Source organism: Macaca thibetana, chromosome 8 (assembly GCF_024542745.1).
Source record: "Macaca thibetana thibetana isolate TM-01 chromosome 8, ASM2454274v1, whole genome shotgun sequence".
Taxonomy (NCBI): domain Eukaryota; kingdom Metazoa; phylum Chordata; class Mammalia; order Primates; family Cercopithecidae; genus Macaca; species Macaca thibetana.
The window spans coordinates 42,795,012-42,821,747 of NC_065585.1; the positions used below are offsets into that span (position 1 = coordinate 42,795,012).

At 38.0% G+C, this 26,736-nt stretch overlaps 2 protein-coding genes across 14 annotated transcripts in view; one reads left to right on the plus strand and one right to left on the minus strand.

Annotated features, from left to right (window-relative positions):
• Nucleotides 1–26,736, minus strand: part of BAALC (BAALC binder of MAP3K1 and KLF4) — a 1,274,875-nt gene that overhangs the window by 879,875 nt on the left and 368,264 nt on the right. Inside the window, exon 1 of one of the 8 annotated variants that reach the window (XM_050800745.1) lies at nucleotides 1,631–1,635. The exons of the other annotated variants lie outside the window; for them this stretch is intronic. The gene's annotated coding sequence lies outside the window, so the exon portion shown is untranslated. Of the gene's footprint in view, nucleotides 1–1,630; nucleotides 1,636–26,736 lie in introns of those variants that run through there. 8 annotated transcript variants of the gene reach the window in all.
• Nucleotides 1–26,736, plus strand: part of UBR5 (ubiquitin protein ligase E3 component n-recognin 5) — a 154,533-nt gene that overhangs the window by 36,313 nt on the left and 91,484 nt on the right. For all 6 annotated transcript variants that reach the window (XM_050800627.1, XM_050800626.1, XM_050800629.1 and 3 more), the window contains exons 2-5: nucleotides 14,838–14,882; nucleotides 15,265–15,346; nucleotides 15,803–15,879; nucleotides 16,273–16,392. In XM_050800627.1, the coding sequence (XP_050656584.1) occupies nucleotides 14,838–14,882; nucleotides 15,265–15,346; nucleotides 15,803–15,879; nucleotides 16,273–16,392 (324 nt within the window). The remainder of the gene's footprint in view (nucleotides 1–14,837; nucleotides 14,883–15,264; nucleotides 15,347–15,802; nucleotides 15,880–16,272; nucleotides 16,393–26,736) is intronic.

The following is a 26,736-nucleotide window of genomic DNA, read 5'->3' on the forward strand; positions in this document are numbered from 1 at the left end:
GGAGGTTGCAGTGAGCCAAGATCATGCCACTGCACTCCAGCCTGGGCAACAGTGCGAGACACCGTCTCAAAAAATAAAAGTAAATAAATAAATTAAATAAATAAATAAATAATTGTAAATTGGCATACAGTGAAAAGCCTCCATCCCTCTTCTGTTTCCTGGCCTTCTACTTCCCTTCCTCATAGGTGATTAGTATTATTCCTTCCAGAGATATTTCATGCATGTACTAATATTTATTTAGCCAGAATATAAATTATTGAGCCTTGTATTTAGAGATTTCTGATATAGTAGGTTTAAATGGGGCCTAAGAATATGTCTTTTTAATTGTTGCCCGGGGATTTCGATGATCCATATTTAGGCACTCTTATTTTAGAGTAGAGGGTACACATTACTTTTGCATGTGATGTTACCTATTTCTCCAAACAACTTTGTGAAACAGATACATTTTTGACAGAAGTGGGAACATGAGAGCAAGAGATTTTAAATGATGTATCCAAGATTACACAGTGTCAGAGCTAGGAGTCAAAACTCAGGGCTTTTGACCACTAATTTTGCCTTTTCACGAAAGCTACAATGTTGTTGATTGCCCAAACCAAAGAAACAATTTAATGTGTATGTTTATATCCAATTATTCCTATTCTGGTAAGCATTAGATGTTAGAATATTTTATTGTATTACTTGCCCATTGGAAGACCTCCAGTGATTGGACTTTCTGTAATTTTCGTATTAAGGCACTTCACCAGTTAGATTCCTGTTACCAATGTAAGGCGTTTAGGCAGCCAGGCTCTGCACTATAATAGGCTTTTATCTGTAATTTTGCTTCCTGATGAGTTCTCCTTCCCCCTTGCCATTGCTTCCAGTTTCCATTTGGTCCCTGCAGCACATTTCCTTAACACCAACCCAGATATAAACCACAGAGGAGGGAGAGGGAGAGGAGAAAGAAGATTGTCTTCTTAGGGGAGAGGACTGGGAGAGTATCCCACGACTATAAAGTACTGAGTGACTTTCCTGTTTATCTGGTAAACTCTTTCTGGGGCTAATTCTTAGAGTTTCAAAAATTCCTCGTATTCTTGTAGCACCATTTGAATTACAGTGTAGCCTACGGGGGATTATTTTGCAGGACAACATTTGTTTGGTGTGTTTTATAAAACCTAGTCTGCTAATATTGGTCACAGCAGAATGTTTTAAAACCACTTTTTATTTTTTATTTATTTTATTTTTATTTTTTGAGACAGAGTCTCACTCTGTTGCCTAAGCTGGAGTGCCAGTGGCACACTCTTGGCTCACTGCAACCTCTGCCTCCCAGGTTCAAGTGATTCTTGTGCCTCAGCCTCCCGCGTAGCTAGGATCACAGGCATGCACCACCACCCCTGGCTAATTTTTGTATTTTTAGCGGAGATGGGGTTTTGCTGTTACCCAGGCTGGTCTTAAATTCCTGGCTTCAAGTGATCTGCCCGCCTTGGCCTCCCAAAGTGCTGGGATTACAGGCGTGAGCCATTGTGCTTGGCCAAAAATTACTTTTTAAGCGTTTAAAAATTTTGAAAGAAAGATTTTTTTAAAAGTCACAAATCCACCGTTTTGAGGCAATGTAGGGCTTAGAGCTAAGACATGAATGCCCATTTATTAAGCTCCCCCCATCCAGATAAATAAGCATTTACTATGTGTCAGGTATTGGGAATTTTGAAATTAATAAAACATGGTTCTTGCCTTAGAGTTTGTTTGGCAGTGAGGGAGACAGATATTTTGTTGCACAAGTAGTTTGAGTATGAGAAGCGCTGTTGGGAAGTATGCACTAGGTATATTGGAATTTAGAGAAATGCCTAGTTTAGTCTGGAATGAAGGGTAAATTAAAGTTTCCCACAGTTTGTTTCAGTGTAGGCTTGAGACTAGTAGCTACGTGTGCAGAAGGCCGTAGGGATATAGTTATTCCATCAGTCTGTCTAATATCTGTCACCTACCTACCTACCTACGTACCTACCTGTTTTCTTTTTTCTGACAGTGCCATTCAGAAGGGATATGGTTATTCTAAGTCCGAGGGAATAGTTATGTAAACAAAAATAAAAGAGTAGTTTGTGAGTATAATTTCGTTAGGGAATTGTGTTTGGAGTACAGGCTCCTTCTGGAAGAGAGAGAGAGATGTGATTAGAGTGACAGTGACAAAAAGAGAAAAAAACGCTGAAATAAAAACTCATGTATAAGAAACAGGGAGTTACAGTGTGTTCACAGCTTTCTTTTTCGAAGAACTCCCAGAGTTAGCTGTCATTCCCTGGATCCTTAAGTTCCTAGCAGATCTTAGGAATCAAATAGGGCCCTATTTAGTTTGAGAACCACTTCAAGCCAGAGCTTGGCAGAGTTGAAGTAGCAATATAGTGAGCTATCCAAGGATGAAAAATACATTTCAGTAATGTTGATAAATGGCTGCCATTTATTGAACACTTAAGTGCCTGCTCTTTCCAAGGTACATTACAAAATTATCTTGAATCCTTACAGCAACACTACCAGACAAGTGGTAGTTTCTATCTGCATTTAATAGAAGAAGAAACCTTCCATGCTTCTGGGATGTTAAAATAAGCTGTATCAAAGTTCCAGAGCCAGTTAAAGTAGAGATGGAATCAAACCCAGGTTTCTGTGACACTATAGCATACTCTTCCCACCTCACCAGGCTACCCCTCACCAAAGAGTAGGTGTGGTGCCCAGGGCTGATGAGATGGCAGCTTAGGACATAAAATGACTGTTTCAAAGGCAGCAAAACTGCGATTTCATCTTTGATGTTAATAAAATGGCAACAAGAAGCCATCTCCGTAAATCTTGTACAAAAGAATCTCTCCAGAAACTAATGGCATCAAGATCCTCGATCAGGAATATAACCCCCTCATTTTCTTGTTTCTATAGAGAAATCAGATTTCATTACAGGTATTATTTCAGTTTACAGTTCTTTCTCGAGGACTGAATAACTTACCAAATAGCAGTGTTTATAGTGTGAAGTACATCAGCTATCTCATTAGACATTTTATTTGTATGGAGAGTTAAGTTTGGGTTTGTGGTAATTTGAATACATTATCCCCATTTGGGAGATGCTTTAAGGAATGAAGTCACAGGTATTCAGAATGTGGATGGTCTACAGTGAAGAAAGCCTAGTATATTCTCTTGAAATTTTGGTCGGATGCTACACTTTTTTGGTCAGGAGCTCTGAAGAAGTCTTTTGGTCCTATCTGCTAGTGTAGTTTGATTCTTGCATGTATGTATATATAGTCTTACTGTTAAGCAAATGAAATCAGGTAAGACAGAAGGACTTATGAAATTATTAAGAATAAGTAGTGTATAAAAGCCGTATCCTGAATCTTTTCTTACCAAATTTCTTCTTGTTTGGCATGTGTATACTTTCCCCTTTCCTGTTTTGAATGGAGCTGAAAATAACATGATTGATTTTGCTTTAAAGAAACATGACTCATTTTGTGTGTGTGTGTGTGTGTGTGTGTGTTCAGCATTTCGTTTTTCAGAGATGTGTTTATCTTTCAAATGGCCCTGGTAGTTTGGGATTTTGGTCTCGTTTTCACCTAATTAGGGAAAGTGTTATTTGTGATACAATATAAGAATTTCTAATCAGAGTATTTTTCAGGTTAGAGGAAGAAATTAGTTGTAGGTATAAATTTTTACAAAGTTTAGCCAATGAAATGACCATGAATAATGTAATTTTTCTCCAGTTTGCAGAGCATTTTTCTCTGCAAACTAGAGAAACATCATTTTCTCAGTTTAATAGAAATGTTTTTGACAGTTTCAACTAAAAGTGATACTAAGGGGAATAGTTAGAAGTAGTTCACATTAAAAACGCTTATATCCCTTTATGAAGTTACAATATTTATTTAGAAACTTCATTTTCTTCTTTGAATGCATCTTGAAGGTGAATGTTATTTAGGATAACGTGAATGCATTATATATAAACTGGCATTTATCATCTCCATAAGCATTAATAAAAGTGTAAGTCCTCCTTACAAACTGTGATTGAAGAAGCCAACAGATGGAACTTGCCGCACAAAAACCACCTTTTGTTTTGTCTTTCTGTGTTTTGTTTTGTCTTTCAATTTGGGGTCATTTAACCCAAGAGTAAAGTCAGTCAGATGTTTGCTACTTGGCACAGATTTATTTGGGTAGGCAGTAAGTGAGAAAAGTGATACTACCGTTTTAGAAATTGTTGAGCCAAATTTAAAGAAATAAAATGTGGTTAAGGCTTGTGACTGAGCAAAGGTTAACAAGGATCAATGTGCAAGCTGAAATCTGAATTATAAGACTGTGATCAGATTGCTTTTCGCCAAAGAAATAACCTTGTAGTAATTCTTTAATTCTTACGTGTCAAACCCGGATGCCTGTAGTTGCTAAGCTCTGTGTCCAGGCTGGAGTGCAGTGTGGCGATCATAGCTCACTTTTACCTCAAACTCCCGGACTCAAGAGATCCTTCTGCTCAGCCTCCTGAGTTGCTAGGATTACAGGCATGAGCCATCATACCCAGCTGCTACACCATTTTATAATCTGAACAGATTCAGAGGCCGGGCGCAGTGGCTCACACCTGTGTTCCCAGCACTTTGGGAGGACGAGCCGGATAGATCATGAGGTCAGGAGTTGGAGACCAGCCTAGCCAACAAGGTGAAACCCCGTCTCTACTAAAATACAAAAATTAGCCAGGCATGGGTGCATGTAATCCCAGCTACTCAGGAGGCTGAGGCAGGAGAATCGCTTGAACCCGGGAGGCAGAGGTTGCAGTGAGCTGAGATCGTGCCACTGCACTCCAGCCTGGGCGACAGAGTGAGACTCTGTGACTCTGTCTTAAAAAAAAAAAAAAAAAAAAAAAAAAGCACACACACACACACACGGAATCAGGCATGGGCAATGTATTCAAAGTACAGGATTACACCAACAGATTTTTTATAACAGTATGAAAAATTCATTGATAGGGTTTCAGATTTAACATTGTAACTAGTTTTCGAGAAACTATGACTTGCCGAGTTTTGATGTAGTATCAAAGAATATCGAATGCTGGTCATGGTGGAATGCATCCATAGTCTCAGCTGCTGGGGAGACTGAGGTGGGAGGATCACTTGAGTCTAGGAGTTTGAGGCCCGAGCAACATAGTAAGACCTTGTTTTTTTTTTTTTTTTTTTTTTTTTTTTGTTTAAGAGAAAAGGATATCCGTAATTTAATGTGGAAAAATGAGAACTCTCATATACTGTTGGTGGGAATGTAAGTTAGTATAGCCATTATGGAAAACAGCATGGAGGATCCTCAAAAAACTAAAAAATAGAACCACCATATGATCCAATAATCCTACTGCTGGGTATATGTCCAAAAGAATTGAAATCAATATATTTAAGAGATGTTTATCACAGCACTAGTCACAGTAGCCAAGATAGGGAATCAACTTAAGTGTCCCCTCAGCAGATGACTGGATTTTTAAAATGTAGTGTATATATACAGTGGGATACTGTTTAGCCATAAAAAATAATGAAATCTTGTCATTTGCAACAACATGGATGAGCCAGGAAGACATTATATTAAGTGAAATAAGCCAGGCACAGGAAGACAGAAACTGCATGTTCTCATTCATATATGGGAGCGAAAAAAAGTTGATCTCATAGTGGTGTAGAGTAGAACGAATGGTGTTTACTAAAGACTAGGAAAGGTAGTGAGGAAGGTAGGATGAAGACAGATTGATTAACGGGTACAAAAATACAGTTAAGAAGGAATGAGTTCTAGTGTTCAGTAGCACGGTGTGGTGACTATAGTTATCAATAATTTGTTGTATATTTCAAAATAGCTTGAGGAGAAGATTTGGAATGTTCTTATCACAAATGATAAATGTTTGGGGTGAAATCCCAATTATACTGATTTGATTATTACACATTGTATACATGTATACACGTATACACGTTGTGTACATGTACACGTTGTATGCATGCACCCCATAAATTTATCTATCGGTTGAAAAGAATATCCCTGGGAGGTCAAGGTGGGTGGATCACCTGAGGTCAGGAGTTTGTTTGAGACCAGCCTGGCCAACATGGCGAAACTCCATCTCTAAAAAATTAGCCAGGTGTGGTGGTGTGTGCTTGTAATACCAGCCACTTAGAAGGCTGAGGCAGGAGAATTGATAGAACCCAGGAGGCGGAGGCTGCGGTGAGCTGATACTGCAGCATTGCACTCCGGCCTGGGCGACAGAGGGAGACTAAAAAGAATATCCATAATTTGAGAAGCATTTAAAAGGCATAGAAGTAGGAGGTTATTTTGGTTGGCATTTGTGGCTGTTTTAGTAAGAAGAATGAACTATTATTCATTTTCCCCCCAATGTCGATTTAATATTGGTCACTTTAATGGCACTGTCATTTAGAGTATGGCAGTTCTCAGAGTGTGGTCTGTGAACCTCCAAGATTCTTACGGGGCTCTGAGGTCAAAACTGTCTTTATAATAAAACGGAGGCTTTTTCACCATTTTGACATCTGTGCTGTGGTTTAAAAGCAGTGGTGGCTAAAATACTGGCTTTTTGGCAGAAATCAAAACAGTGGCACCAAACTGGACAACTAGTTGTCATTGTATTCTTTGCTTTTCTTGTACTTGTAGGGGAAAAAGCCAGTTTCACTTCAAAGTATCCTTGATGAAACAGAAGTTACTAACTTTATTAAATCTTTACCTTTGAGCATAAGATCGTTTTAAAAGCACTTTGGCATTTGTTTGAGTTGCACACTGAACAAGCCCCTTTTTTCATGGAAACAATTTTTATTTGAGACTGACTGACAAATAATGGTTATTCAGACTTGGATATTTAATAGACATTTTCTTGAAAATGAGTAAGCAAGCCTGTTACCTTGAGGAAAACAACGAAGGTCTTTGTTTATAGTGATAAATTTGAGCTTTCAAGCAAATTTTAGAATTTTGGGAAACTTGTACCCATCGCTGTGAGTTTGACACTGTAGATTGACAGTAACATTAGCAAATGTGATTTTTGAGTATCTGTGTCAGTCAGTAAATCTGTGTTTTCCAAATGACCAGTGTATGCTGGTCCAAATGACAAAATCATGCTCGAGTTATTCAAAGTTCATTAATAGGTTTCAGATTTCCACATTGCTCTCAACCTTTAAGAAATCATTTGCGGAGTTTTGGTATAATCTCAAAGAAATAATGCCTGTGGTTATCTGGAAAGGATATTAAAATATACCTCACTTTTCTCTAACTTTTCTATCAAGGGCCAGCTTTTCTTCATATACTTCATATACCAAAACAATATACTGTGATAGATAAAGGCAGAAGCAGATCAGAGAATCTAATTTATATGAAGCCTGATAATAAAGAGGTTTGCAAAAATGTGAAAGAACTCTGCCTGTCAAATATTTTTGGGAAAATTTTTTACAGGAAGGTAATTTATGTCAATATGTAATTAGTTTATTTTTTAAATATTCAGAAATTTTATTGGTTAACTTTAGTGTTATCAACAGATGTAGCCCACATAAACAAAAGATTTTTGGGGTCCTCAATAGTTTTTAAGAGTATAAGGTGGTCCTGAGATTTAACAAGTTTGAGAATCAAACCTTATAAGAGGTGAAGAAAGGAAGCTGCTGAGGAAACTGTGTTAAAGAATATTATATGCATTTTCCACCACAACCAAAGGTTCTGATTTACTTTCACAGAAAACCCTCCTAGGCTGGGCATGATGGCTGACACCAGTAATACCAGGGCTTCGGCAGCCCAAGGCAGATAGGATCATTTGAAGCCAGGAGTTTGAGACCAGCCTGTGCAACATAGCAAGACACTTCCGCCCTATGCCCACCCACCCCACTCTTGTCTCTACAAAAAATAAAAATTAGCCTGGTGTGGTAACATGCGCTTGTAATCCCAGCTACTCAGGAGGCTGAGGCAGGAGGATCTCTTGAACCCAGGAGTTTGAGGCTGCAGTGAGCTATGCTTACACCACTGCACCACCACTCTGTCTGGGTGACAGAGCAGGACTGTGTCCCTTGAGGAAAAAAAAAAAAAAAACAGAAACCCTCCTATAAGAGCTAGAAAGAAATGAACATATATGGTCTTTGCTTTCTTGAAGCCTAAATTCTTTTGTTCCTGGTAACATTTTTAGTTCCTGTGTGGCCATCACAAGAGTCTTACTCATTGGTTCCTCATTGTTAAACTCTTAAGTCTCCTGTGGTCAACTGTGAGATGAGAAAAATTAAGGACCAAATGGGGAGTTTTAAATATAGCTAAATTTATATTTATTTATTCTAAGATTATGGCCTTCCTACATTTTTTGATGTGAAAACATAGTGATTTTTTTTCTGTGTGTGTTGTCAAAATAATTATATTGCATCTCTCATTTTCCTACCCTCACTTCACGTTTACTGTTCCATGAAATCCTAGAGTTGGAGTACCGAAGATCAGTGTTAAATTCAGATACAAGCATTGAAAAATGGATTTTTAAAAATGTGTCTGAAAATCGAGTGTCTAATTCAACTTTCAGGCATATAACGAGCAAGTTTTTCATACACAGATGAAGAGACTCCTTCCTCACTGGTTGGTGCTTCTTGCTTGGGCTGAGGCAAACAGAAGGCTAGTGTGACTCTTTATGGTAGCCCCAGCCCCAGTGGAGTGTATATATTTGTGTGAGATTGTAATTGATCTGGGGGAAAGGATACTTCTAAGGCTATAGGAATAATCCTTCCTGGCTGTTTGCCATTCCCAACCTCATAGGCCAAGGTAGCTCCTAATGTTTGTTGTAATACAGAGTGCATAGGGGGAAAGGCATTGCTCCCTTCACCCAGAAACAAATCCATGATGCAACATGAGCTGAAGACTCAGTTGGTATAGGAGGTCTTATAACAAAGATCTCCTTTGGGCTCCCCTATGAACTTGCCTTAGGTGGTTCGCCATTGGCTTCCTCCAGGACTGTGTGGAAAGGGATTTGGGGTTGGGATACCCTTTGCATTGAATAAACTAGCCCAGGATGTCAGTTTGCTGGGGGTGGGGCTGGAGTGGGGATGTGCCTTCTAGATGTTGGCATCTAGAAGTAAATGATCATCAGAAAGGGTCCAAAGTTTATGTAGCCTTTTCCCCCAGGTATAGTGGCTGGCAGGTGGGACCACCCCACGTGATAGTGTGAAATTTATTGATATCAGTGATAACATGAAACAGTTGGCATGAGAAGAAGAGTTTAAGAAGTGGCAGTGTTTATGGTATGGTGCAAAAGTTGTGTAAAAGAACTGTGTAAAAATTGAGGACTGACTGCCTCTATACTTAAGAAAGTGCATGATATATTTAACTGTGGACCATGTTCTGTGGTTAGAGATACGTTGTCTTGTTAGAGAGGTGCCCGTCTCTACCATATATGTAGGTACACAGTAGTTGCTCCAAAACAAAAAAAAGTATAGGCAAGATCACCACTCCAAGACGTAGGCTTTTAGATTTAGACAGTTTGCCATTGGAGAAATGCCAGAAATATTCTTACAGTATTTCTTTTTCTACCAGAATATAGCTGGTCACAGATTTTTTAAGTGTACTGCATTTTTGTTTTGGCAATACCTGCTTTCTCTGACATGGATGACAAGAGGTGAATTTTAAGACTTTTTCTGCAGGAGTCTGTGATTTAGTGTTTTAGGTAACCTTCACTGACTGTATCTATTGGTTCTTTGCATGAATTATTAAGCCCTTTACTTCAAAATAAAATTATACAGGTATGTAAAAGTTTTATTCCATGAGTGGATATCCAGAGTTGGGGTGGGGTGGGGTCACTTTAAAGGCAGTTTCCTAATATGATTGTTAGGAAATGATGATTAGTGTTTTTTTTTCCTTCCATGGTAAGTGATCTTTTAAGAGTTACATGGGCAACTATCTTAAATCTGTATATTCACACTGTTCACATGTTTAATTTGAGACGGAAGACCTGGAGAGTTAGTTTTGTTGAGATTAAGATCAGGAACATTTTCTACCTCTGAAATGAGTTATGTACCAGTAATGTACTTTTTTCATTGTTGGAACTGTATCCATAAAAGCAGAGGGGTAAGGAAAGACTTGGCAAGTTGTATTCTGTCTTAGCTTAGAGTCTGTGAAGACAGTTCAGATAGAAACACAAATGACTAGGTATGAGAGAATTTGTAGACTTCTGTAGGAAGGAAATTACTAGGAAAGGTTCATGGAGGAGGTGGCATTTGATCTGGGTGGGAAATAAGTGGAATGAGACTGGAGGAAATGCACTGGTGGCAGATGATGCCACCTTTGCCATTAAGGTGATTGCTGAGAGTCACGAAACATGAGTGGATGTACCTTGTTTAACAGTTCCAGGTATATGGAAACCATCACCTTGTAGAGAATGTGATGTCAGAAATATCTTTCTGTCTTTGAGAATTGAAGCCTTTGAAGGATTTAACTATATCTTTTTTTTTTTTTTTTTTTTTTTTTTTTTTGGCTTTAGAAATTCAGCAAGAAAGGATCCGTCAGGGTTAGTCCAGTTTAGGGGTATTTGAACATGCAGATATGTTATATGACAGAGGTAGGCAGAGAATTATGAAACTGAAGAACCTGCACTTAGTGCTGTTGCCAGTTGAGGATCAGTGAAAAGATAAATAACCTTTGAAATTGTAATGTTAAATTTGGGGAGAATGAGCTTGAACTTATAGGGGATTTCAAGTATAGCAATGAAATATGTTAGCTTCTACCAAGTACCGTTACACTGTTTCCCTGTCTCTGTTAATTAACATCAATTTGCTGTTACCTTACTTTGTTACTTTAAAGAAAAATTTCAGCCTCTATATCTGTAAAATGATCTATACATTTAAAGAAATGAAATAGTTTATTTAATCAGAATATAGAATAAACGTAGAGAATAGAAGTGTAGAGTACCAAGGATTGTCAGAAGCTTTTTGCTAACTTATTCATTGTGTGTTACAGCCACCTCACCAAAGTTCACCTGTCGGTCCTTGAATGAGATTAAATGCTATTATGAGGTTATTTTCTTTGTTTTTGTTATTTTATTATTATTATTATTATTATTTTTGAGATGGAGTCTTGCTCTGTCACCCAGGCTGGAGTGCAGTGGCACGATCTCGGCTCACTGATCTTGGCTCTCTGCCTCCCGGGTTCAAGTGATTCTCCTGCCTTAGCCTCCTGGGTAGCTGGGACTACAGGCATGCACCACCGTGCCCAGCTAATTTTTGTATTTTTAGTAGAAACGAGGCTTTGCCATATTGGTCAGGCTCGTCTTGAACCCCTGACCTCAGGTGATCCGCCCATCTCGGCCTCCCAAAGTGCTGGGATTATAGGCATGAGCCACTGTGCCTGGCCAATGAGGTTATTTTCTAATATTATGCTGTACTCTTAAAATTGTTTTTCATCATAACCACATGTAAAAATTTATTCTGAAATGGAATTTGGTGAGCTTCGGTGTGAGTTTCTTTTTGTTTTAAAGAGAGAGTAAAGTTTTGTTAATATTGCCTATGTAGTATTGCCTATTGTAAACATTGTATGAAGATCCTTTAAAGTAGGCGAATCTCTATTATATAAAATAATTAGCAAACTAAAAAAACTTCATTTTTTTTTGGCTAAAGGAAGGGAACAGCATGGATAAGTTAGCAAATTTAAACGAATGTTATCACAGGCCTGCAGTGATTCTGTGATTTGCCTGTCTACTGAGGACTCTATAATGTAAAAGATAAATAAATACTTCTTAAATATAGCTTACTTTTTTGGCGGTGAAGATTTATTTGTTACTGTTATCTGGATTCATGTAAACTAATTTGTAGGGCCCAGTTTAGTCATGATAACTGTCTTGAGATTTGAAAGGATGATACATTTTATGTAAATCTATGGACTGAATTTAAGAGTTTTTTAAAATTTGATATTTGGGGAAGCATTCTAAATGTCTGTATAAAATCATTTGAAAGTTTCAAATGGGTATGATAAAAATTGAATATTTCTTTGTAAACATTACATATATATCTTCCATTGAAACACTTGCTTTTCATATATTCATAAGCATTTCAGGACTGAGGCTGGGCACTGTGGCCCATGCCTGTAATCCCAGCACTTTGGGAGGCCAAGACGAGTGGATCCGTTGAGCCCAGGAGTACAGCCTGGGCAACATGCTAAAATGCTGTCTCTGCAAAAAATAGAAAAATTAGCTACAGGCTGTAGTTCCATTTACTCAGGAGGCTGAGGCAGGAAGCTAGATTGAGCCTGGAAGGATGAGGTTGTAGTGAGCCGTGATTGCACCACTGTACTCCAGCCTGGGCGACAGAGTGAGACCCAGTCTCAAAAGAGACAAAAAAACAGAATTTCAGGAATAAGAATTTTCAGAACCAGAGATGACTAAGAGTTCTTTCTCACATAGATGAGAACTTGAGACCTAGTGGACTTTTAGTGAGTCCAGGTAGTAGTAGATGAGCTGGGAGTAAACCCCAGATTTCTTGCTGTTTGGTGGCATTGTTTCCCATACAAATTGATGTGCATTTCAGACATGTATTTCAGATGTGGTTAGGGGTCTCACCAGGACTTTTAAGATTAGAAAATTTAATTGATAGCAGTAACCATTTGTGCTGTCTCTCCCGATAGCCTGAAATTAGAGTTCTTGAGTTCAAATATCTTTTAGCATTCTGATATCCTCAAAGCTTATTTTAGTTTTACAAATAATTGCCTGGAATATTTGGAGCCATGGAAACAACATTTAATTCTTATTCTCAGGCATTGTCCAGTTTTGAAAAAGGCCTTGACAATTTTTTTTCTCTACCAATACTATATATTTTGTGAAAGCTCTGGAGGCACTTTTGAGCTACTAACAAAGGAATGGAAATGAATGAGTTTAGTTGCATGCCAGTGAACAGATTATCTTCTGAAAGTGTCACTACTGTGATTACTCATAGTAAATGTGGACCCAGGAAAGTGAGAGCTCCTTCTGCTTCTTAAGGTCTTCTAAAGGCTGCTGTTACTTTCCAGAGCAAACCCACCGTTGTTTATCTTCTCCCTATTTTCTAGTCAGCCTTCTCTAGTCAGCCTTCTCTCAGAGCTCATGGGTTCCACAGTATATTACTCTTAAGGTGTTTTATCTTGGAACACAGAAGTGTGCTTTGTAAATGGGCAAACTGGAATTCTTTGAAAATCTTAACTTTCTTGAACCAATGAAAACATGTTTTGTTAATGGCAGTAAATGCAAAACTGGGCTACAAAAATGAAAATGTATTTTACTGGGGGCCAAATCACACATGATCAGATACTGTTCTTTAGGAGTGAGAATAAGGTCACCAGTAAGTATCTACTTCTTCACAGAGAAATAAAATATGGCCGCATTTGAAAGTCACTTTAGGCTGGGCGTGGTGGCTCATGCGTGTAATCTCAGTGCTTTGGGAGGCTGAGTTGGGTGGATCTATTGCAGTCAGGAGTTTGAGACCAGCCTGGCCAAAATGGCGAAACCGCATCTGTACTAAAATACAACAATTAGCTGGTGTGGTGGCAGGTGCCTGTAATTCCAGCTTACTCGGGAGGCTGAGGCATGAGAATCGCTTGAACCCAGGAAATGGAGGTTGCAATGAGTGGAGATCACACCATTGCACTCCAGCCTGGGCAACAGAGCGAGACTCAGAAAAAAGAAAGTTACTTTAGATACTGAATGCAATTCGATATGAGACAGTTACTGTGCACCTTTGAAAGACGCTCTTCACTAGGAGAATAGAACTCACAGGATAAAGTTAAAGAACAGCTGACTCCTAATTGAATCTCTTACTGAAATAATTAGGTTATTTTCCCATAGATTATATATGCTTTGTGGCAGTTTTTAAGTCCTAAACTGGCTTTAATGTCATTTATTTTTGGAGTATGTATAACATTTTTATCTGTTAGTACAAATGATTGAAATTTGATTTTATTCATTTTTGTCAGAATTCGTGGACTTTTTCTATTGATTTAATGCTCTAATTTTTCCCATTGCTTTCTACAGTTCTCAGCTTTTACAAGGATTATTTCTGAAAAAAGTTTTAAAAGATCAGATCAGGCAGTGTTTTTTTTTTATTTTTTGATAATAGAATTGAACTCTTAAAATCTACATTTGATTATATCTTTACATTGTAAAATGACTTCCTTAGGTTGACAAAGTACCTAGTTTAGTTTAGCTATTATAGTGTTTTATATTCAAGACTGTTTTCTTAAGAGAAACAATAAAATCATAACAGAAAATACAAGTTAATATCTCTTTGTTATGTAGCCCTTTGAGATTTTTCTAAATCTGTTCAATACTGTTTTAAATGCTATTAGAAATGGGAGGTGTTGACCTTACTTTATATAGATAAGGACATTGATGCTCTGGTTTGTTCAGTATTGTGTTATAAGACCGTTCAAGAACTTGAGATGATGCCTTAAGTCAATTAGGCTTTCTATTTTCATTTCATGATATCCATGTGCACTCAATCTCTTGGCATGGATAACACAGTTTTTGTTTTGTTTTTTTTAAACAAGTGAGCCTTTGGTTGGGCGTTGGTTCAGGTACCAACAACTTTATGCTACCTTTTCTATAAACTCTAGAAGCTTCAGTTTTCTCACCTGGGATTAATGAGAAAATGGGATTAATACGATTATCATTGTTACTGAGGTTGCAAATGGGGTGGTGAGGGAAGGAAATTGCAGAGTCTGCTTGTGATCTTTTTGGGACAAAAATGAAAGAATATGAAAAACATTCTAGAATATGAAAAACATTCTTACCATAGCAATTGTTTTGTGTGCTACTATTGGAAATTACCAAAATAATAGTACAAGTACCTGTCAGAATTATTTGTTTACAAAAGATCTGTCCATGTGATTTGTTAATGTTTTGTTTTGTTTTAAAGGTTACGGGAAGTTTCTGAGAAGCTGAACAAATATAATTTAAACAGGTAAGAGTTTTAAAATATTTAAATCTTCTGACAAAGAACCATTTTTCTTTATTAAGAAAAAACTCATATTTAGGCAGCAGCCTGATATGATTAAGATTAATGTGATTGTTAGACTTTAAGAATCTTTTACTCTATCAGCTTTTTATGAGTTGGGCTTATTTGAATTATAAATTACATTCATGCTTTTTTTTTTTTTTTAATCTGGCATACAGGGAGATATAAATGATTATGGAGATATTTTTAAATTATTGCTTTAAAGTAAATATTAGTTTAAAAAACAGGTTTTGCCAACTTTTTTTTCTAATTGATTTTAAGAATAAACCCTATGACGTATTTACCATTTAAAAAATAATTTTACTTTTTCTTTTTTTTAATCTCTCAGCCACCCCCCTTTGAATGTATTGGAACAGGCTACTATTAAACAGTGTGTGGTGGGACCAAATCATGCTGCCTTTCTTCTTGAGGTAAATTATTCACTCTCAGAGAAATGAAAAATAAACAGTTAAAATAGAATTGTGCATCATTGTATTTCTTCCTTTGTAACAGGAAAATAGCAGTTACTTGAAAGAGTTATCTTGAAGATCTCCCAGTTCTCTTTCCTCCTCTGGCCCAGAGAAAGTTTACATGATTTGCCAGAGTGTAAAACTAATTAGTAACAGAATGGGGGAGGCTCCTAAATCCGGTCATTTTCTTAGTTTGAATTGTGTCAGATTGAGATGTTGTAAATTATTTTCTGCTGGTTTCTTGACAGTGTATGTATGTCATATTTCCCCATCTCAGGTGTGAGCACCTTTTGGAAGGGAGTTTATTTATTGTCTTCTGAATTGACTGACAGTGATGGGCACAGAATCTATTGAATAAATTCAAATTTTAATACATATTTTTACTTGGAGAATTTTTTCTGTTTTCTTTGCTTTTAGGATGGTAGAGTTTGCAGGATTGGTTTTTCAGTACAGCCAGACAGATTGGAATTGGGTAAACCTGATAATAATGATGGGTAAGATATTATGTCCTTTCTATTTAATATGTATTTAGCTCTTAGGTATTATATTAAACCTGTGTTTTGATTTTGGTAACCCTCAACTTAAAGCATCGCAGAAAATTATATGCTTTTAAAACAGTGAAACTATTACTTTGTAGTTTAATTTTAATTTTTATGCAAGCAGTGATTTACAGCCAAAGTAGTAACATTAAAAGTAGCAGAGTAGCTGGTTATCACTTAACAGAAGCAGCTATCAGAAGATTGATAGTACATGTTTAGTAGGTATCAAGTCACATCTACTCTTTAACTGAAATGATTTTATAGATCATTTCCAAATTAAGCAATGCAATTTGAAATAACCGGGTTGTAATGTTGGTCTTCAAAAATTTACCTCTTGTTTTCCCCCAGGTCAAAGTTGAACAGCAACTCGGGGGCAGGGAGGACGTCAAGGCCTGGTAGGACAAGCGACTCCCCGTGGTTTCTCTCAGGTTCTGAGACTCTGGGCAGGCTGGCAGGCAACACCTTAGGGTAAGTTGTGGCCTGTTGAAGGCACCATCTTACTGATGGTCTGTATCATCTTCCTTTGAGTGCTCTCAGTCTGAATGATCATCTTCAACATTGTATCTAGCAATGGAGTGAGAAAATTCTCCTGAACTCTGGGCAGGAGTTCATATTGCTCGGGTGAGCCACCATGATAAAAATAACCCACACAGGCTAATTACAATTAATTTAGGCTCTTGATCTTTAAAAAATGTGTATAATGTTTATATGTGTTTATAATATCATGCCATTTATTTCATTTAAAATTTTAAATGATTTTATCTTTGGTCCTCTCTTACAACTTATTCTTGGGTAAAAGAAAGTCTAACATTTATTTATTTTTGGCATCCAAATCTGGTAGTTCTTTCTGAATCAATTTAATGAAGTTTGTAAATGATGTAATTAAACCTTACTTATTTTATTATTTTTATTTTTTTGTAGAGATAGGGTCTTGCTGTGTTGCCCAGGCTGGTCTTAAACTCCTGGCCTCAAGTGATTCTCCTGCTTTGGCCTCCTAGAGTTTTGGGATTACACATCTGAGCCATTACACTCAGCCACTTTTATCTAAAGTTTGTATACTGTTAAACTAAAGAAACCATATACGTCCAGGCACGGTGGCTCACGCCTGTAATCCCAACACTTTAGGAGGCTGAGGCGGGCGGATCACAAGGTCCGGAGATCGAGACCATCCTGGCTAACACGGTGAAACCCCGTCTCTACTAAAGAATACAAAAAATTAGCCGGGTGTAGTGGAGTGCGCCTGTAGTCCCAGCCACTCAGGAGGCTGAAGCATGAGAATGGCGTGAACCTGGGAGGCGTAGGTTGCAGTGAGCTGACATCACGCCACTGCACTCCAGCCTGGGCGACAGAGCAAGACTCCGTCTCAAAAAAAAAAAGAAAAGAAGCCATATACAAATTTCGAGCCAGATGCTTTTACTCATTTTATACCTTGATTGGTGTAACTGGCCAGATTTTCTGAAAGTAACCAGTTAATGATTAGATTATGCTACTTCAGTCAGCATGTGTGTTCAAAGGCTGCTCACAGAAAACTAGAAGCAGTTTAACTAGTTTCAAAATATGATTAAATAGAGGAGGAAGTTTTTGGCTTTTTTTCCTCTAGACCACAAATTGGTAGGTAAAGTAAAAGTTGGATTTGAAAATTGGGATTGGGTATGGTGGTTTACACCTCTCAGCACGTTGGGAGGCCAAGGTGAGTGGATCTGTTGAGTCTCGGAGTTTAAGACCGGCCTGGGCAACATGGCAAAACGCCATTTCTACTACAAATACGAAAAAGTAGCTGAACGTGGTTGCGCATGCCTGTAGTCCTAGCTACCCAGGAGGCTGAGGTGTGAGGATCATCTGAGCCCAGGAAGTTGAGGCTGCAGTGAGCCGTGATAATGCCACTGTATACCATCCTGGGCAATGGAAATGAGAGACCCCCATCTCAAAAACAGAAACAAAAAAGAAAAAAGGAGTTGAGGGGGAATGCCAAAATGATTACTTTCTTTGCGTTTGTGTTTTCTTGCTGAACTAAATTTATTTTGGAATGTGAGGAAAGTTACTTAGTTGAGTACATCCTTTAGCTATACTAAATGTAGCTCTTGTCTTTATTAAAATGTTATATGTGCTCTTTTAATGGTCCTAGGCACACAGTGTATGATAAAGAATTCTGAAAGTAGCATGTAATAACATGAAATTTTATTTCATGTGATAAAACTGGAAACATTTTGATTACATTTAAGAGTAAGTATTACCTGTTATACCATTGCCAAATAGTACCTTTCTTAAAGATGAACATTTTTTTGTTTAGTTCAAGGATCAGTAAAGTATAGCCTGCATGCCAAATCCAGCCACCCCTGTTTTTATTGAAAGACAGCCATACTTATTATCTGTGGCTGTCTTTGTACTATAACAGCAGAGATGAGTAGCTGGGACAGACTAGCTTCCAAAGCATAAACTATTTATGATTTGGCCCTTTACAGTAAAAGTCTGCTCATTCCAGGTTTTGCTTATCAGTTTATATACTGGGATTTGTTCCTAATCCTATACTCTATTTAATTTTTAATTTTTAATTTTTTTTTGAGGCGGAGTCTCTTGTCACCTAGACTGGAGTGCAGTGGCGTGATCTCGACTCACTACAACCTCTGCCTCCCGGGTTCAAGTGATTCTCCTGCCTCAGCCTCCCAAGTACCTGGGACTACAGGCGTGTGCCACCACGCCCACCTAATTTTTGTATTTTTAGTAGAGATGGGGTTTCACCATTTTGGCCAGGCTGGTCTCGAACTCCGGACCTCAGGTGATCCACCCGGCTTGGCCTCCCAAAGTGCTGGGATTATAGGCCTGAGCTGCTGCACTTGACCTACTCTTATTTATTTTTAAATTTTACTTTTCATTTTGAAATAATTTGACCTTAAAAAAAGTTTACAAAAATAGCACAAAGAATTTCTGTATATGTTGCACCCAGCTTCCCTAAATGTTAATGGTTACATTTACATAATCATCTTATCAAAACCAAGAAATTAACATTGATCATTGCTTAATATACAGAGTTTATTTAAATTTCTCCAGTTGTCCACTAATACCGTTTTGTCCAGGATTCAGTCCAGAATCCCAGTTGCGTTGAGTTGTCATGGTGCTGCTGCTGCTTTTTTTTTTTTTTTTTTTTTTTTTTTTTTTTAAATAGTGGTAGGATCTTGTTCTGTTGCCCAGGCCGGAGTGCGGTGGCACAATGATAACTCACTATAACCTTGAACTCTGGGACTTAACGCAGTCCTCCTGCCTCAGCCTCTCAAGTAGCTAGGACTATAGGCATGGGCCACCACCACACCTGGCTAACTTTAAAATTTTCTTTGTAGGTAATTTTTAAATTTTTTGTGGAGACAGGGTCTCTCACTATGTTCCCCAGGCAGCCATGCTTCTTTAGTTACCTCTAATCCGGGCCAGATCCTCTGTTTTTATCTTTCCAACCCTGATGAGTTTGAAAAACCAGTGGTTATTTTGTAGAATGTTTGGATTTGTCTATCGTTTCTCGTAATTAAACTTAAGTGATATATTTTTTGCAAGAATACCACAGAAGTGATGATGTGCCCTTTTCAGTGCATCATATCAGGTGGCATGTGATGTTACTATTGTTTTATTACTGGAAAGGAGGTGTCCTGTGATTAGTTAAGATGGTGTTTACCTGTTTCTCCACTATAAAGTTAACTATTTTCCTATTTTTCATTAATATGTGTTTTGTGGGGAGATACTTTGTGACTCTGCAAATATCCTATTTCTCATCATACTTTTGCTCGCTGAGTTTAACATTTGTTGATGATTCTTTTTTTGTCTGAATCAGTTGCTACTGTGGTGTTGGCCAAATGGTGATTTTTAAAAAAGATTCTCATCATTTCTTTTACATTTATTAACTGGAATTCAACTGTAAGGAAGAACTTTTCCCTCCTCTACCCCATTTCTTTATTTGTTTACTTTTTATGAATTTATTTATTTATCTAATTTGAGACAGAGTCTCACTCTGTCACCCAGGCTGGAGTGCAGTGGCGTGATGTCAGCTCACTGCAGCCTCTGCTTCTGGGTTCAAGTGATTCTTGTACCTCAGACTCCTGAGTAGGTGTGATTACAGGCGCGCACCACCACGCTTGGCTAATTTTTGTATTTTTAGTAGAGACGGTTTCACTATGTTGGCCAGTCTGGTCTTGAACTCCTGACCTCAAGTGATCTGCCCTCCTCGGCCTCCCAAAGTGCTAGGATTACAGGTGTCAGCCACCGCGCCTGGCCTTATTTTTTATTCTATTTTATTTCTTTTTCTCTTATGTTATTTGTATCATTATGGTCTCATGGATATTTGTTTTATTCTCTGGTTTATAACCCATTTACCTTACTATGTTGCTCAAATTGTCTTAGACTTAAATCCTCTTAAAACTTGGAAATAACCAATTATGATAGAATGTATGGCAGAATGACTGAAGTAGAACGGTAGAATTTTGTGACTTTGTTAATAAAAATATACAACAAATATAGTAATAAAGGCGTATACTTGAGTTTGAATAAAACCTCTGTAGACCTACTCTGAAGGAGATTAGGGCTAATTTTAAGACTTTAAAATGTAGACAGAATCGTTGGTTTTCTGAGTCCCCTTATCCATTGCTTACACTCCCCGTAACCCCCTCTTCGTGCCTCTGTTCTCTCTGCCAGAACAGACTGTGTAAGCATTCTTTAAGCATTAGGTCCGTGATTGCAATACTGTAAAGTGTCATAGTACCTCCTGACCAACTTGATGCCAGTGATTTGTTTACTTATATTTGAGTTTGCAGATGTTTACAAAGTGTAAGCACTTAAATTCTGATTGTTTCTCTTGACCTGTATGAAAAAATTGTTTGCAGTTTGTTGAAGGTGAAATTGTGATTAAGTTATTTTGTAAATCAAATTTTTTTTACAGTCACACGTATTTTCCTTTATAATATGTTTCCTTGATTTGTATGATGCTCTTTTTTTTGTTTTTCACTTTCTGTGTTAATTACAATTAATTTTAAAGAAGCTTGCAATTTATAACATGTATTAGGGAATCTAGGACAGGCAAATCTTGAGTCCTCAAAGGGGAGTCTTTAAACCACAAATTTACCAAATACAATCCAATATGAAAGAGACTGTCCTCGGAGACCTTGATCCCCACTCCCATCCTGCAGAGTCCGCGCCTACTCACTTTTGCTGCTGGGAGTTGTCCTGGATCAGGGAGTGAGTGGTCTCTTTGAGAGCCACGTTTGAGAGAGTTGGGATTATTGGTACAGTTTTTTAGCGTGGATTTTTTTGAGAGACAGGATCTCCCTCTGTTGCCTGGGCGGGAGTGCAGTAATGTGATCTTGACCCACTACAGGCATGTCCCACCACACCCTGCTAATTTTTGTATTTTTGGTGGTAGAGCAGATTTTGCCATGTTGCCCAGGCTGGTCTTGAACTCCTGGACCTCAAGCGATCTGCCTGCTCCAGCTTCCCAAAGTGCTGAGATAACAGGCGTGAGCCACTATGCCCGACCAGCATGGATAATTGGGAATTGATCATTAATTTTGACTGATTATTTTTAGGAATACATACTGGTCCATTTAATGCTTTTTCCTTAGAAGATTTTGCTAATTGTCAGATTTGTGTGCTAAAGATTTCTAGCTGCTACTGTTTTCTTTCTTTAATAATTCAAGTTTATCCTGCAAGGTATTTAAAAAATCTCCTAGGTATTTTTGTTAAACTCATTTTAAACCTGCTTAAGGGTAAGAGCACCAGATTTATTTGGGGAAGAGAAGGGAGTTTATTTGTGTTTAATAAATAGTAAGGTGAATATGGACCTCTTAGTGTCGAAAGTTCTATTCTGTTACTTGTGACCATTGAACAATAGATGATAGGTATAAGCTGCTTTTCGTTGATTTGAGCTACCATATTCCTTTAGGGTTTACTCTGAGCTAATAGCACATGAATTGAAACGTATATTTTTACTTGCAAATAGTTGAAGCCCCTGCCAGGTAGGTAAGATAGTTTGTAGCAGGATTCTGACAAACTGGATTCCCTGTTTTTAAAGGAGGCAGCTGGTAAACTGGTGTTGGCTGTAGGAAAATACAGGGCCACGGCTGGCAAATTCAAATCTGTGTGCCCCTCCCTGCCTTATTTTGTCCCAAGAAAACTTGCAAATCTGGATTGTGTGATAATCTCTTATCTTAAATGTTGGGACTAATTGATATTTTCATGGAAATAAATACACACAGTCACATCATTCAAACGTGTGTGCACGCATGTGTATGTACATTTAAAAAAATAAACTATTTTAGGATAGGGTTTTTTTTTTTTTTGGAGACAGGATCTGGCTCTGTCACCCGGGTTGGAATGCAGTGGTGTGATTTTGGCTCACTGCAACCTCCACCTCTTGGGTTCAAGCCATCCTCCTACCTCAGCCTCCCAAGTAGCTGGGTCTACGGGCATGTGCCACCATGCCCAGCTAATTATTTTTTTGTGGAGACTGGGTTTTGACAGGTTGCCCAGACTGGTCTTGATCTCCTGAGCTCAAGATCTGCCCACCTTGGTCTCCCAAAGTTCTGGGATTACAGGTGTGAACCCAGCCTATGGTTTTAGATTGACAAAAAAATTTCAAACATCATACTGAGAGTTCCCATGTACCTACCCCATGTCTAGTTTCCACTATTATTAAAATCTTATGTTAGTATGGTACATTTGTTACAATTAATGATTGAGTAATGATACTAAAGTTGTCTATAGGTTATTCACATTTCCTTAGTTTTTTGTAATGTCCTTTTTCTGTTCTAAGATCCCATCCAAGACTCCATATTATATTTAGTCACCTTTTCTCATTAGATTCCTCTTGACTATGACCGTTTCTCAGACTCTTCTTGTTTTTGATGATACATACACATTTTAAACCAGCCACCTTTAAGAACAAGACTTGGCCCATGGGCTTTACGTTTGCAAGCTGTGGACTAATTGCATACTAGGCATGATATCCTTAGTTCATTTTGAGTCATTCTGTGTACCTTGAGAACTGTGTAATGGGGTCAAAATTGTAGGATTAATTTGATAAGCAAACCACAGAAAGTAGAAACAAGTTTTCCCAGTATTTTTTAGTTTAACATTAAAAATTACTTTGCTCACTGTAATTATAGATAAAAGAAATCAGCTGATTCCAATACTATCCTTTGTGACTACCAATAGACCTCTATTAGAATATGCTTAGTTTAACACATTAATCTTTATATAGATAGTGAGCTGGTTAGAGGAATGTTCAGGGGTGATTGAGGTATGGCGACTGGTAGGTGGTTTGGATTCTGATAGGAGAAAACACTGCACACGGCAGGCCAGAGTGGGAATACCTGTATTCTCTATGGTAACAGTCAGGCGAATGGAGAAACCAGAGAGATACTTTGACGGTTGTCTTTAAACTCAATCGAGGGCTTGTGTAGCAGAGATTGTAAACTGGCAGCTGCTGGTGGTGTAATGGATTAAATCAGCAGTGCTTAAAGAAAATAATTGGAGTGTTTTTAGATAGGCAGATGGTCTCTCCTGTCTTCCCTCTTATCTTGGCTTCCCTTGTTTACGTAACTTATCTCCCTCCCATGGAGATTTGAGTTTGAGATGCCTGTAAGGTCTGCCCAGGAGCAGATGTGTACTTGGATGCTATTTCTGATCAGGCTTGTAATAGTACTTGCTTGTGGAAAAAATTGGTGATGGATTTCTTAGTGAAAATATCGAGTCTTCCCTTTTATCTATGATGACCATATACTTTATTGTCTGAACAGGGATGTTTTTGAGTGAAATTAATAATTAGGCTTAGCCAATAGGCTTAAACGGGCACTATCATAGGCAAACTGGTATATATAGTTATAATTATATCATTTTAAGACTCTTTAATGTGGTTTTTCCTGTTTTCACATTGAAATAATTTATATATTTTAGCTCTTGAATGCTTTTAAAAATGCCTGAAGATAGTTTTTCCTGAAAGACTTAGTTTTTAAAACTCATAGGAAACTATAAAGTAAAAGTGCTGATTTAATAGTTGATTTTTGTTGTTGTTGTTGTTGTTGGAGACAGAGTCTCAGTCTGTCACCCAGGCTGGAGTGCAGTGGTGCGATCTCAGCTTACTGTAACCTCTGTCTCCTGGGTTCAAGTGATTCTCCTGCCTCAGTCCCCCCAAGTAGCTGGGACTACAGGCGCCCACCACAACATCTGGCTAATTTTTGTATTTTAGTAGAGATAGGGGTTTCACCATATAGGCCAGGCTGGTCCTGAACTCCTGACCTCAAGTGATCCGCCCACCTCAGCCTCCCAAAGTGCTGGGATTACAGGCGTGAGCCACCATGTCTGGCCGGTAGTTAATTTTAAAAACAATTTAAGAAACTTCTTTTAGAGACAGGGTCTCACTCTGACACCCAGCCTATAGTGCAGTAGTGTGTTGATAGCTCACTGCAGCCTCAAATTCCTGGGCTCAAGCAGTCCTCCTGCCTCAGCCTTCCAAGTAGCTGGGACTATAGGCACACAAGTAGTTGATTAGTAGTTGATTTTATTCCCTATTTGTGTTTCATTGGTTGTGTGTTGTTTTCTGATGCATAATTGTTTTAATATATAACTTGAAAACATGTCTACTTTCTAGAGTAGTACTTTCTTTAATACAACTTCAGTTTTAAGTGAATTTAAAATTTAATTGTAAAACCATAAAATTTACCATTATAATCATTTTTTTTTTTTTTTTTTTTTGAGACGGAGTCTTGCTCTGCCGCCCAGGCTGGGGTGCAGTGGCCGGATCTCAGCTCACTGCAAGCTCCGCCTCCTGGGTTCACGCCATTCTCCTGCCTCAGCCTCCAGAGTAGCTGGGACTACAGGCGCCCGCAACCTCACCCGGCTACTTTTTTGTATTTTTTAGTAGAGACGGGGTTTCACCGTGTTAGCCAGGATGGTCTCGATCTCCTGACCTCGTGATCCACCCGTCTCGGCCTCCCAAAGTGCTGGGATTACAGGCTTGAGCCACCGCGCCCGGCCATAATCATTTTTAAGTATACAGTTTAGTAGGGTTAAGTATGTCCACACTATTGTGAAACAGCTTTCTCGAACTTTTTCATCTTGTGAAGTTGGAACTTTATACCCGTTAAATAACAACTACTCTTTTTTTTCTCTCTCTCTAGTCCCTGGTAGCCACCAATTCTACTTTGTTTCTGTGAATGTCTACTTAAGATGACTCATATAAGTGGAACCATTGAGGTCTTTTTTTTTTTTTGTGACAGGCTTATTTCAGTTAGCATAATGTTCTGAAAGTTCATCCATGTTGTAGCATGTGATAGGATTTCCTTCCTTTTAAAAGCTGAATAATAGTCTGTTGTATGTATGTATCACATTTTGTTGGACACTTGGGTGGCTTCTACTACTTGGCAATTGTGAATGATGCTGCTTTGAACATGGGTTTGCAAGTATCTTTAAGACCTTGGTTTCAATTATTTTGAATATATACCGGAAGTGCAATTGTGGATCATATGGTAGTTCTTTTAATGTTTTGAGGAATCTCCATATTGTTTTCCAAAAGTGGTTGTGCCATTTCACAGTCCCACCAACAGTGCACATGGGTTCCAGTTTCTACACATACTCGCAACACTTGTAATTTTCTTTTTTTTTGCTTGATAGTAGCCATCCTAATCAGTATTAGTTGATATTTCGTTGTGATTTGGTTTGGATTTATCTGATGATTAATGATGTTAAACATCTTTTCATATGCTTGTTGGCCATTTATATATCATGTTTGGAGAAATGTCATTTCAAGTCCATTGCCCATTTTTTCATCAGGTTATTTAATTTTTTATGGTTGAGTTGTAGGAGTTATTTATATATTCTGGATGTTATCCTCTTACTGGATATATGATTTGCAAATATTTTCTCTCATTCTGTAGGTTGTCTGTTGATTGTGTCCTTTGATACACAAAGTTTTAAAGTTTGATGTAGTGCCATTTGTTTATTTTTGCTTTTGTTACCTGTGTTTTTTGGCATCTATCTAAGCAATAATCACCAAGTCTGTGAAGCTTTTCTCTTGTTTTCTTTTAGAAGTTTTATCATTTTAGGTCTTATGCTAAGGTCTTTAATTCATTTTGAGTTAATTTTTGTATATAATGTAAGATAAGGGTTCAACTTCATTCTTTTGCATGTGGATATCCACTCTTCCCAGCACCACTTGTTGAAGAGACCATTTTTTTCCCCCAAGTGGTCTTAGCACCTGTGGAAGATAATTTGGCCATATATATGAGGGTTTATTTCTGGGTTCCATTTTGTTTCATTGGTCTTTTTTGTCGTTATCCCCAACCTTTACTGTTTTAAATACTTTAGCTTTGTTATATGCTTTGAAATTGTGAAGTGTGAATCCTTCAACTTTGTTCTTTTTCAAAACTGTTTTGGCTGTCTGGGCTTGCCTGAGATTCCATGTGAATTTTTAGGGACAAACTTTTCCATTCTTTTTTTGTGTTTGTTTTGTTTTTAAGACAAAGTTTTGCTCTGTTACCCAGGCTGGAATGCAGTGGCACAAACATGGATGACTCACTGAAGCCTCAACCTGTTGGGCTCAGGCATTCTGCCTGCCTCAGTCTCCGGCATAGCTGAGACCATTGACACGTTTCACCATGCCTGGCTAATGTTTTGATTTTTTTCTAGAGTCAGGTCTCGCTGTGTTGCCGGGGCTGTTCTGGAACTCCTGGGCTCAAGCGATTATCCCACCTTGGCCTCCAATGATCCTCCCGCCTTGGCTTCCCAAAGTGCTGGGATTACAGACATGAGCTACCATGCCCAGCTAATTTTTTATTTGCT